The sequence below is a fragment of the Thamnophis sirtalis genome, unplaced genomic scaffold (genome assembly GCF_051295495.1).
Source record: "Thamnophis sirtalis isolate CommonGarterSnake01/CBP01778 unplaced genomic scaffold, rThaSir2_p1.2 scaffold_5, whole genome shotgun sequence".
Lineage (NCBI taxonomy): Eukaryota > Metazoa > Chordata > Lepidosauria > Squamata > Natricidae > Thamnophis > Thamnophis sirtalis.
The window spans coordinates 109,688,324-109,701,851 of record NW_028261385.1 but is presented as its reverse complement, the minus strand read 5'-3'; the positions used below and the strand labels follow the sequence as shown (position 1 = coordinate 109,701,851).

At 38.5% G+C, this 13,528-nt stretch overlaps 1 protein-coding gene across 1 annotated transcript in view; it reads right to left on the bottom strand.

Annotated features, from left to right (window-relative positions):
- Nucleotides 1–13,528, bottom strand: part of POLQ (DNA polymerase theta) — a 59,862-nt gene that overhangs the window by 35,226 nt on the left and 11,108 nt on the right. Inside the window, exons 7-15 of the mRNA XM_087717031.1 lie at nt 12,743–12,869; nt 12,504–12,650; nt 10,706–10,918; nt 8,834–8,976; nt 7,873–8,071; nt 4,714–4,853; nt 3,748–3,941; nt 3,312–3,436; nt 1,667–1,910 (exon numbers count right to left, since the gene is read on the bottom strand). Coding sequence (XP_087573157.1) covers nt 1,667–1,910; nt 3,312–3,436; nt 3,748–3,941; nt 4,714–4,853; nt 7,873–8,071; nt 8,834–8,976; nt 10,706–10,918; nt 12,504–12,650; nt 12,743–12,869 — 1,532 coding nt within the window. The remainder of the gene's footprint in view (nt 1–1,666; nt 1,911–3,311; nt 3,437–3,747; nt 3,942–4,713; nt 4,854–7,872; nt 8,072–8,833; nt 8,977–10,705; nt 10,919–12,503; nt 12,651–12,742; nt 12,870–13,528) is intronic.

Genomic DNA, 13,528 nt, shown 5'->3' with positions numbered 1-13,528 from the left:
TAAAAAATAACCTCCATTTTAAAATATATCTAAGGAATTCATACAGTATCTCTTTTATCTTTGACTAATATAGGAGATCTTTTTAGGCAAAGGGAACACTTGGCAGAAGACAGATACCTCCCTTCAGACCACCTGTAAAAAAAGCAATGAGGAAGATGGTCTGGTAGGCCGTCTAGAAGGGAAGTATCTGCAGGCTGAGGGAAAGAAGTACTAGAATAAAGCAAGAATGACATTTAAAGTATTTACAGATTGAATGAGTTCAGCAGTCAAGCATGATCAGGCAGATGCTTTGGACAAAGCGGGTTAATAAATGGGGCAACAACCAAAGAAAAATAAAAAAAGTTGGGAAGGAATGAGTCCTTTCAGCAGGCCCAAGAAGGTTCCACACCTATTTGCACTCTGATTCTGAGGGCACAGATAATCCCCCACGTGGCCAACAACTCTTCCATTCCCCACACTTACGTTAGGACAGAAGAAGCTTCTTGGATAAGAAATCATTAACGCTAAATTTTTATAACATTTTTATAATTTTATGTTCTTCCAGAATAGAAGAAAACTCTCCTTGGAATGATTTCATATATAAACATTTTAAACAGAAAATGGCAAAATATTTGTGATGAACTAAGGCAGTGATGGCTAACCTTTTTCTAAAGGTGTGCCAAAATTGTGTGTGCACATGCTATAAATGCCCCCCTGCACATGTGTGCATGACACCCCCCCAGCGTGCGGGGAGGGGGAGTTTTTGCCCTCCTCAGGCTCCAGAGGCACTGGAGCTGAGGGCTGCTGGCAAATATGGCTCAGTGTGCCACCTGTGGCACACGTGCCATAGGTTCGCCATCAAGGAACTAAGGTTTGGATATTTGGAGCTTTAGAGTTAATGCTGACTTCTGGTGATTGCCTGGATAAATTCCTGCGGTTTTCTTGAGAAGAGGGAGGGTGACTGGCCAAGGGTCACTCCGATGGCTTTGTACCTAAGATGGCGACTAGAACTCATGGACTCCTGATTCCAAGGCTGATGCCTTAGCTGCTACACTAAGTGGTTCTCTGGATTAAGTTAACACTGAAAAAGAATCAGTAATCAAAGGACCGTGGAAATAATAGTAAAATATCTAATTAAAGTGACTCATGTAAGGAATTGCTTTACATACCTACCTACCTACCTACCTACCTACCTACCTACCTACCTACCTACCTACCTACCTAAGAGTGATACTATCTTCTGTTCACTAAAAAGATTTACTTATTTCCCAGAAAATTGATTTTTCATTTTGTCAGAAAACCAAACTGCGCAAGTAGGAAGTGATTGCGGATAGCAATATTTTTGTCTGGGTGGGATGACAAGGATTACCTAATTATCTGACCAAAACAGTGAAAATCAATATATCAGCTAAATGGTTCCAGAGTAAAAGGTATAAAATAAAGAAAAATTGCAAAGGGAAGCCTGTTTAAGTTCTTTCTTTCCTCCTTGAAGGAAGATTGCAATTATGCTTAACTAGGCAGGAAGAGGGACTTTTGTACTTTCCCTGCTTGCTGTAATCTCTCACTGATGGGGAATCCAAGAGTTTTTGAGCTGTATCCAAGCAAACTATTATCCAGTAACTTAAATTTCCTCAAGTTACACTGCAGAAAAAGGATAATTTTCAGCAATACGGAAATGTTTTCCTACCTTCTGAATGGTGCTGCATTTCTGAAAACATTTTCCACCTCCTCAAGAGTCCCTTTAGCTACATCAGCCACGGTGATAAAACCAGCATTATATAGAGCTCTAGCACACTGTGCATTTAGCAAAGATATCCGGACAAGATCACAGAGTTCTCTCTGAATTCCAAAGTTAAGGCGACTCTGAAACTGAGACAGCAATTGTTCCATGTTGTGCCATCCCAGCCGGTTGCAGAAAATAGTAATCATCCCTGGAATATAGAAATATACATTAAAAATATAAAGAGAAGAGGAAAAAGATTGAATCTGCCATTCCATATTAGTGAAGTGTCTGTCTGAAAATTCTCAGACTCTCTTGGTCTATGTTCTCTCACATGAAATAATCTGTGTTTAAATCATTGAGTTGGGCTGCATCAGCAAATGCAGCCAAACTTAAGTCAAGAAAAAAACTTTTAAAGCATTAAGCCACAAGAATGGATGCCTTTTGAACAACTTAACAAATATTAAACTTTCATATTGTCTGGCTATGTTAAGAATCAAATGATATAAAAATAACTTATATACTGTGTTTATGTTCAATCATTACTAATGTAACTCTTTATCTTCACATTTGTTTGTTTGTACCTGTTAATGAGTTCACCACTACTTTCTGCTTTGTAAATCCTCAACATATTTTTTCTATTTTTTTCTACAAGCATTCCTTGGTTTATGATGACAATTGAGACAAGAATTTGCATTGCCAATCAATGCCATCATAAAAACATGTTCAGTACATCTTGCTCAGTCACAGCTACTGGTATGTTGTGAACGGAACATTCTATCTTGATTTTGTTGTACAAATGACCCTTGCCCTACTTTAATCTTTACCAGGGCTCCATAATGAAAGAATGAGAATGAATGTAATGAGGTAAGTGTTGTGGCCCAGCAGGAGCCGTTGGAGCTGCAAACAGATTCCGATAGCGAGGGACCCTATGAGTCGGCTCTGGAAGATGTGGAGGACCCTGGACAGGGTTGACTCCAAGCAGGGACCAGAGAGGCTGGTTGGCCACCAGGAGGCGCCTGAGGCATAGAGCAGCGGTGAAAGCCAAAGGGAGTGTGTCCCTGACGTCAGGCCCTGGAGCAGTGGTCAAGACATCAGGCCCTTGAGCAGTGATGAGGTTCAGAGGGAATTGTTCCCAGACACCCGGTAGAGACGGGCGGATAAGCGCCAGTAGCAATTAAGGAGACAAAATAGATAATTGCACCCAGGTGGTTGTGATTAGGCTCCTCCCAAGAGAGTATATAAGAGGAGACTTTGGGAGGAGGCTGTTTGCAGGATTCAACTATTATATTAAAGCTGGAGAAGCTCTGGTGTGTATGTCTTATCTGGGAAGTCTGGGTTGCTGCCAAAGTCTTATCAGTGTATTAATTTACTGTGAATAAATTGTCTAGCAGTAATGTTGTGTTGGCGTGACTCACCATACGGACGGGGGTCAGAACAGTAAGTATGGAAATTTGTCATCTTTTCAGTTTTGCTTGTTGAGAAAGTGCCTGCACAAAGTACCTACTTAATACCAGTAAATTAAATTGGAAAAATGGAAATTGATTTATTAAACCAGTCTGTCACTTAAATTGCTGTTCATTACATACCAACTTTATCAGTAACTTCTTACCTGCATATGTAGCGGCAGACTGTTGCAAAGACTGAAGCTGTCCACGACTGCAGCCATATTTCTTAGCAACATCCTTTAAAGGGACTTCATTTATTAAATCCAGAAGAGCCAAGCTTGTAAAAAATCTGTATTAATAAAATTAATTAAGATACAATGTGATTATTTCTTTCTGTGAAAAAAGCAAAGCAAGTAAGCAAGCAAACAAACATATTTGATAAAGAGGAAGAAAAATTGATAAAACTGGAAGAAAAAAAGGTAGGCAACTATATCCTATGTGACTTTTCTATGTCATGAGAAAGAGATTATAAAGGTGCTAAAAAATAACTCATAAGTAATAATTGTTTCCTGCTAAACAAGCAGAAATGGCTTGAAATAATAGGCAAACGTTGTGGCACTGTTATACTATATACATTAATAAATAAAAAATTCTTATTACCTTTTGTGGATAGCCATTTGCCTATATTGCTTCTCTGTTTTAGCAATGATGTTGCCTTTGACGGAACAGGCTAAAAAACTTTCTTCAATCCCCACAAGTTGTGCTACTCTTCTCAATGAGGCAGGCAACTTCTCCCACAAGCAAAAGAATTGGTACCAATCGATTTTGGTCCAATCTTCATAAACAGGTGTGACCTGCAAAAAATCCACCCAAACTTGAGTTAGTTTTCAAATTATAAGATTTAATTTATTTGGAGAAACGATGAAGATTTTTCAGAATAAAAAGAAATAAAAAGAAAGAAATCTTATGCTGACTGAAATTATGTTTTACTAACATGAGTCCGAATTTAGCTCTATTACATAATATTCATATGAGATTGCCCTTTGCTTTTTAATTCATCAGTCTGCTAGCATATTGGGACATGTGTTGGAGGGGGAAGAAAGATTTTTGTACTCCACTTACAGTGAGTGAACACTGCGTTTACTGGGAAGTGTATCTGCAGCCATGCACTTGATAGAGGCTCTGATTATTAAAAGATAATCTAGGCATAGAAATTAAATAAATTTGCACACTAGGACAAATAACCTTGCAGAATATCCATGTGACTGATGCAAGGGCAAATAGGAACCATGATCTGGAATCATGTTGTGTAAGTGAATCTGAGGAATCTCCAGTGTGCAAGTACATATATTCTTCCGATAAATCCTTAACACCTATATGTTGCCTGGTAAGATGGCTTCCACATTTGGTTTTTGTGTCCTTCTGTACCTGTATCTCAGTGCTTTAAGGTTCAGGATTACTTTATACTCCCCTGTTCTTTGGAATGGTGAATAAAATGGAGAATTCACTTTATTTCTCTATGTTGCATCTTGACTACCAAACAAAATATGTTTGATACATACATTAAATATAATCCAGTACTGTCATAAACACACACACAGAACACAAACACATACATATTCCTACCAAATAAAGACTGTGCAGATCATTCTCTAGAACAAAACTCTTCATTGCTCTCTGGAGATCAGCAAAAATTTCTAGTGCTGCTGTTGGGGAAAAGGAGGAAAACAGTGTAGCAGAGCCAAGATGTGTTGGACGATATATTTCTGCCAAGAAAAAAAATGAAGCACTTATATGCAGCGCAACCACAGCCTAGTTTTAGAGTCAGAATATCAATTTTGCTGCAACCAATTGTTGTTAATCCTTTGAAAGTTGTATTTAATTGGAAATTGTATGTATGTATGTATGTACCTGTATAGGCCAGGAATCTAAGATAATAGAATCCTTCATTACTTTTTGACCTAATAGCTATGAAGTGTATGGTTTATTATGATTTAATAAGAATAGATCTAGCCACCTTGTGTAGAACTACAGTCATTTAGGCAAATAAAATCCAAACAACAGCTCAGTGCCAAGTCAGAAAATTGGTTTATCTCACAACATGCTAGCAAGGACATTCTGCCAATACCTCCAGTTAGAAGAAGTGGGTTCACTCTTTTGTTGCTTTTAGAAGACAGCAACCTGTTTCACAGTAGAAAGCAAACTGTATGATTATTAAAAGGGCAATATTACAGATAGTCCTTGCTTACTGATCATTTGTTCAGTGATCCTTCAAAGTTGTGGAGGCACTGAATGTGTAGGGGAAGGAGTGACAGAACTGGGGGCAGAGTTAAAAGAGAGATCAACTTAGAATCTCTAGGAGCCATAAGCAGTCTAAGTCCAATCTCCCTTGAATTCTGTTGACCTATATTCTGTTGACCCATGCAGGTACCAACCATTAGCTGAGAATATTAATGTTCAACTAACGGTTAGCATGTAGGGATTTTAACTCTACCCTCAAGTTCTGCGACTCCTTCTCCAACAGAATGAATGGTACTTACACAGGTTCTGGCTCTCATAGAACCCTTATAGTCACATTAACAGTTCATAGTTTGAGAGCTAGTTTGGTCTAGTGGTTTTGACATCCTGCTAGAAAGCAGGAGACTGTGATTTCTGGTCCCACCTTAGCCATAAAAAACTGGCTGGGTGACTTTGGGTTCAGAGTCTCTTTCTCTTAGCCCAACCCACCTCACAGGATTGTTGTTGTGGGGAAAAGACAAGAAAGGAGTGTAGAAAGGTGTGTTGGATAGTTCACTGCCTTACAAAAATAATAAATAATAATAAATTTGGGCTCTTGGTAACCCAGCCAACACTTATGATGATTGCAGTGTCTGGCAGTGTGAACACAGATCATGCACTGTGACTCCTACCCTGAGGCTCCCTGTGCTGATGAAGATTTGCATCCTTCTTTCCTCCGCCTCTCTCCTCTCATCCATAGCACCCTGTCTTCCAACTTGGGTGTGGCCTGCATGGGGCTCCCCCTACCCCCCTGTGCCACCATGCTCTTTATCTGGGGCTCCTGCTGCTGCTTCTTAATTAACTGCTTGCACACTTTGGGGTTATAGCGGCAACCAGGACTGCAGGACTGCTGTCACTGACAACATGCTTTACAACTGCAGAGATAGCAATTCCAGTCCAAATTGCCATAATAGTTCAAGGTTTATCTATACAGGTAAATATTTTTTTTCTTTTTGTGGGGTCAATGCAAACATATGTGAGAGTAAAACCAATTGTTTAACAAATAGAAAAGCCACATCATCCAGAAGTTCTATGAGACACATGGCAGCCATGAATACATGACGTCATACTTCCTATAGAAGACAATTTTCATAAACTAGGACAGATCAATATGAAAGCCAATTTCACAGTTTGAGAGCTAGTTTGGTCTAGTGCAGTGGCAGTCAACTTGGTCCCTACCGCCCACTAGTGGGCGTTCCAGCTTTCATGGTGGGCGGTGGAGGGTTTGCTGTAACTCTGCTTTGTAAATTTTATAAAGTAAACTTACTTCCCTACTTTATAAATCACCATTACTGTGGAACCAGTGGATGGTCAGAAAATTTTACTACTAACAGAGATACAAAAGTGGGTGGTAGGTATAAGAAGGTTGACTATCCCTGGTCTAGTGGTTATGACACTCTGCTAGAAAGCAGGAGACTGTGATTTCTGGTCCCACCTTAGCCATAAAAACTGGCTGGGTGACTTTGGGTTCAGAGTCCCTTTCTCTTAGCCCAACCCACCTCACAGGGGTGTTGTTGTGGGAAAAATAAGACGAGAAAGGTGTGTTGGATAGTTCACTGCCTTACAAAAATAAAAAAATGGGATAAAAATAAATACAATACTAAATAAATAAAACAATACTAAAATAATAAAAAGATTTTAAGGGGGAGAAAGAAGAGCATGGTTCAGTAAGACAGAGAACATGCAATGAAGAGTTAAGTCTGTGATGGTGAACCTATGGCACCTGTGTCAGAGGTGACATGTAGCACCCTCTCTGTGGGCACGCGAGCTGTCACCCCAGTTTAGCTCCGCTGCCCATGTGTGTGCGCCTCCCGCCAGCCAGCTACTCGCAGGGTCTCTGCCGTGCATGCACAGCACGTGGAGGGCCACGTGCACATGCAGGGGGCTGCACATGCGCAGGGGGTGCGCACACATTGCATTTTGGGGATTCGGGCACATGCACATTCACTTGTGTGTTGGGCACTCGGTCCGGAAAAGGTTAGCCATCACTGGGTTAAGTGCTAAAAGGGCAATGCAGGGGGAGTTGCTTTGCCTTGTTTGAAACCTGACCTGGAAGGCAAAGATGCTCTTTCCCCAACCCTAACCCTCTGCATCACCCTTTTAACACTTAATCCTTCATTGTCTGTTCCCTGGCTCACTGAACCCTGCTCCTGTTTCTCCCATTTCCTTTTAAAACTTTTTTCATGAGGAAATATAGAAACTGCAAAGCACAAACTGTGGCTTATTATCTTGTTTTGAGTTAAAGAGGCCATGCAGAAAGACAGAAGGTGTGAGAAATGCTGCTTTACTGAGGTCAGTTTGCAAACGGCTGCTCCATGTGGCCAGTAAGAACGGCCCACTATACGGAGTTCTGCAGATCTCTGGAAGGAAAGCAAGAATTGTGAGGGGTGGAACAGGCGGACAAAGCAGGCCCAGTACCTTTGGGAACCTGCCAGGGCAAGGATGGAGGGTGGGAAGAGATAGGTGGGCGTGCTGCAACCTCTGCAATTCATCAGTTAGCACTGTTACCTTTGCCAACATCCGATACTGAAATCATGATGAATTCTTTCTCAAGCAGCCACTTTACACAACTCTCAATAGATCCATCACAAATTTTCTCCTGGTCTTTCCTACAGTCCTGGAAGTCTCTCAAACTAGCTGCAAGGAGTGTACAGGATGAATAACTCTGGATGTCTTCTGAAGAGCTAGCTATTCCACTTACTATGATCTATCAGAAAAGAAGGGTAATAAACATACTTGAAAAAATATGCATTACATTTGAAAGTTATCTTTTTAAGTCTGTACATATCAGGAATAGTTTTGTATATTGCATACATTTCAAACACTGACATGTCTTCAAACATGTATAAATCTCTATAACTGTATAGATCTCTATAACTATAAATCAATATTCCCTTAGGATAAACAAACATACATAAATGTACTGACATTTAATTTTTTTATACCTCTCTAATCTTGAAATTGTTTGGCTATGTCTTAGCCATGAAATGTCTATGTTCTTATAACAATAAGCAATAAATGTAGAATGGATAAAATAAAACAACCAAAAAGTGATAAAATTAGAAATTAACATCCAGGGCCTTTTAAAAATATCTGTTTTAATAATTTCCTAAATCCTAACATGGTAGGATCTGATTAGATTTCAGGGGACATTTAAGTTCTCGCACCACCACAGAAAAATGATGTTTGCTGGCCTATATCCCCTAATCTCTGGAGACTACTAATACCACTATCCCTTTTTTTTTAAAAAAAATCATTTCACTTTTCAGAATCTCATCATCCCTTTTTTTACATGAGCAGTTACTGTCAAGGAGATTATATTGGTAGATAATTTGAGATTGAGTTTATGTTTATGGCAATTTGAAAATTCCTATAACTGCGTTTAGCAGCTTCATAAAAATAGTGCAAAATCTTGTTAACAAATAATATTTATATTATGAACATTTCATTTATTCATTGCATTACATACCTCAAGAATTGCCCGTAACATACTGGAGGTGACTCCTTCTCCATTGAGGCTAAGCAAACAGCTACATAGTGGCTTCATACTACCATGGAGAAGAGTAATTCCTTTTGATTTTTCAGAGGGCTTACATACCAAAATACTCTCACCTGTTACATACGTCATAAATTAGGAAAAAAATTATATTGGTTTAACAGCATTCTCATGCATAAATAATATTTGACCACCTAGGCTGCAAGCATATTTATCCATGACTTCTCAAAGACTTGCTCATGGAAAATAATTTTGACTTTGTTTTGTTTTTAGGACAGGGATGAGCAGGTACTAAACTGCATCTCTCATTTATTTATTCTATCACCATGGTCGATGGTGAGAAATAATGGAAACTGCAGTTCAGCAACAACCAGAAGACCACATATTACTCATGCAGATGTATTGTTATTCTACTTTGTCTAACATGCACTATGCCTAATCTTATTTTTAAAATGATACCTCCCCTTTCCTCAGGGGGCCCACCAGCTGAAGAACAGGGGGCCCATCCATATTGATGGTGGTGGAGGAGGATCTTTTCAGCAAGATAGCACATTTCATCTGGATGCCTTTTGTTACAGATGAATGGTTTTTGGAGCGCTTTCAGATCACAGAAGTCAATTTAGTTCCATGTTTTGGAAGGCATTATTCCTGCTTTTGAAGGTACAAATCAGTTTGCCATCAGCTCACCACCCTGTTACAAACAGGAAGGCTAAGACTGACCAGTTGCTGCAACACTATTTAAGGTGTTATTTTACATACAGCCAGGACAACTGGCTGTCACTTACACCATTAGCTGAATTTGCATATAATTCTATCCATGAATCAATTGAAATGACTCTGTTCCATGCCTTACACGGGAGGCAACCAAGGGTTTCACCTGCAACCTCACAACAGGTTCTCATCCCTGGGGTCATAATTTTTTTCTACAGGAGCAATGCGCTGCTCAAGCACTGTTGAAAGAATAGCTAGACCAAGCTAAACAATTTTTTCAAAAAGTTTGCAGACTTCCATTGGCAATAGAGGCTGACAAATGCAGAGGGAGATAATGTGTGGCTGCCTACCAAACTTTTAGCCTTTTCCTTGCCCTGTTAAGGCCCTATGACAGGTCAATATTGTGGCCTTTTATTTCTAATTGCCACAGTCTATGACAATGCACCCAGTTTTCAGCATTCTTTGCTGATGAAGGAAGCGCCACTCAGCACTTCTATATCACAACAGCATCTACCCCCCCCCCACACTCCCCGTGACTGTTGAAGGCAAAAAGGAGTTCAAAGTGGAAGAAATAATTGGAGGCAGGAGAAAGGAATACAGAATTTGATTCAATGGAAGGGCTACCCGATTCATGGGAAAATGCAAGGTATATGAATGCTCCAAAATGAATACAACTGTTTTACCAGCCTTCCCAGACAAAATAAGACCTTTCATGCTCCCAGGACTGGATTCAATTCCAGAATCAAAAGAGGAATCAGTTAGTGAATGAGTTAGTCATTCAGAGGAGGACCCTCTATGGGGAGACATCATGACTGGTAAGGCTCTGCCTTCAACTTTGGGTCTTCACTCTACGAGGGAAAGGGAAGGACTCTTCTAACAATCTATATATGTTAATAAAAATGTTTTTTCATCTATAGACGATTCACTTTTTTTTGTCTCTGAACCATTATAGAATTGTAAAAATTGTAGAAAAATTCTATCTGTCTATAACTATCTGGATCATTGATACATCTTTTAGATTGCATCCTTGGATAATTTATTCTACAAGAAATGTTTTGGATTTTAAAGTATCATAAGACTCACTGTTGTTCTATTTACAAACATAAACAGATAAAGGGCTCTAAATGCATTTACCTATAGTATCTACTCCTTTCCTTCCAGCTCTTCCAGCCATTTGTTTGTATGTCAAGATATCCAACAATCTGCTACCAAATACAGGAGTTCGGATAATTACCCGACGTGCAGGCAGATTTACCCCCGAAGAAAGTGTAGAAGTTGCTATTAAAACTCGTAGGACGCCTTGACGGAAAGCTACTTCAATCATGTCTCGTTCATCAAATGTCAAACCTGAAAAATAGTTTCAGAGCAATATGCTTTACAAGTTTTCATTTTCATTAAAAAAATTCAATTAGTTTACAATAAAATGGTAAAAATGACAATTAAATGTATTAATTAAACATTAAAAGAATTAACAATAGTGGTAGAGGAAACAAAAATATCCCAGCCTGACTGGAAGCATCCCTGCTCTTGATCATGCGATCATTCCAAAAAAGACCCTTCTCTGTATAATTCCTACCTGAGGAATGACAACTCTTGACATTCACAACAGAATAGCTTTGCTCACTGTTACAGTCAAAAGCCCAATTTCTTCCTGCTTTTAATTTCAAACTTACTTGAAAAATATGTACTGTTCTTAACATCCCTCACTAACTTCAACTGATTCTAAGGTTTTGCTTTTCTGATACCTTCTATACTTTCAGATTTACTTCTATGTACTTTCTTTAGTGACATACTCTTCTTTCCTTGTTTATGTATTATTCTTTACAATTTGTAGATATTCACTTAATGATTTTTCTAACCACATTGGTTTTTACTATCCTCCATTTTTTTCCTTTTAGAATATCCTTTTGTGGCTTTATTATCTCTCCTTTTTTGTAGCCATCTATTTTTTTGTTCCTTTTACAAACAACTTTGGCTACATGGACTCCTACTATAATGCTCTAACTTAATTAAGGTGTATAGTCTCAAGGTACATACCAGTACATGCACAACAATTCCTGTTAATATATTGACAATTCCAATATTACATGCACCTTCTTGCTTAAAATTCTTAAAATGTTCTGAACTGTTTATTGTGTTCATGGCAAAACCCATGTGATTCTGCTGAGACATAGATTCCCTGCGTGAAATCTATGATTAACTATCTAGTAGTAGTTAATCTCGTGAAGACCAGGTGGTATTAAAATAAAAGGCACCAGTGTTGATACTTTTATTAGTTCTTCTGGTTAATTTAATACAGATCTTCTTAACAGTGCTACCAAGGTCATTTCCTTGGATTTCTCTTCAACATGAATTATTTTTAACATGCAAGGCAAATCTTCCTCGATTTCCATTACTTCTGTAGTATTTGAATAAGGTCATTTCCCTGGATTTCTCTTCAACATGAATTATTTTTAACATGCAAGGCAAATCTTCCTCGATTTCCATTACTTCTGTAGTATTTGAATAAGTCTATTCCTTCAATTATTCTATTCTACAGTAATCATAAGAATCTTCCGATTATGTTCAATTCATCTTATTTTATGTCCATAGTTTTATTATTCATTATTAAAACATAATTATATATTATATATTATAATTTTATTATATAGACCACAATAGCCACAATTTGTGTCGACATTTTTTCCTATATTAATTTAGTGGCTTCATAATCTCAACATAATTACTATTTCATTTCCTTCTACCTGAACAGGATTTTTTCTGAAATTTTTTACATCTAGTTTTATTTCCAATCATCACCAGTTTAAGGCCTATAGATCAAACTCAATGTGTTTAAGGCATTCTTCTCCATCTCTACTTGATCACAACCATGCTTGAAATTTCACTCTATCTATGCACATATTGAGAAGTATGATAATAACAAAAAGTGTACCTGCATGGTGAAAAGCAACTCCCCATTTGATGGTCCGGTGAAGCACACTGTCCAAGCCAGAAGGAGACCGCTTTAACTGAATCAGCAACTTTTCTATCCCTTCCTGGCACAGTGTGACTGGTGAAAGGGTTGACATCTTTTGAAGATCTTCAGAAAGGAAAACAGTGTTAAAACTTATGCTTTCTCTCCAAATCCCTTCTCTTCTTCAATCCCTCTTGACTTACACTTTTGTTGAATACTGCAGAATTCCCTGGCAATGATGTCTGATAATTTCTCACACCAATTCTTTGTTGGGCAAAATACAAGAACTGAATGGCCATCCTGAATTGTCTCATAACACAGAGTCACCATGTGGTCCTCATCTCCCTAATTGTAAAAAGTGACAAGTGGGTATTAGGGCTCTGAAAATAAAATGGAAGGTTTAAATATGAAATTTTTCAAGGCGCAAAAGAAAGAGGATTAGGATTGCCTGAGTTGTATTTGTAAATTGTATTTTGTACCCTGATATTTGACTAGAGAGTGCTGTTGAGAAGTAAAAGAATATTATGAGAAGAACACAATCTGAGGTTTGGATGGTTTTGCTTTTTAATGTACAAGAAGGTTAAAGTAAATGTTGATTTTAAAAATTATGCTAGGAATGTCATACTAAGAATATGGAATAGATAGATATAGAATAGAGCCGAGGTGGCGCAGTGGTTAGGGTGCAGTACTGCAGGCCACTTCAACTGACTGTTATCTGCAGTTCAGCGGTTCTAATCTCACCGGCTCAAGGTTGACTCAGCCTTCCATCCTTCCGAGGTGGGTGAAATGAGGACTCAGACTGGGGGGTGATATGCTGACTCTGTAAACCGCTTAGAGAGGGCTGAAAGTCCTATGGAGCGGTATATAAGTCTAACTGCTAACTGCTATTGCTATAAACTCAGGCTCTGTCCAAAAATGTCTTTATTGATTTCAGCACAAGAAGCATTTTATAGAAAAGAAACAGTGAGCAAAGACAAATGGTTAGCATATCAAGATTTGCTCAT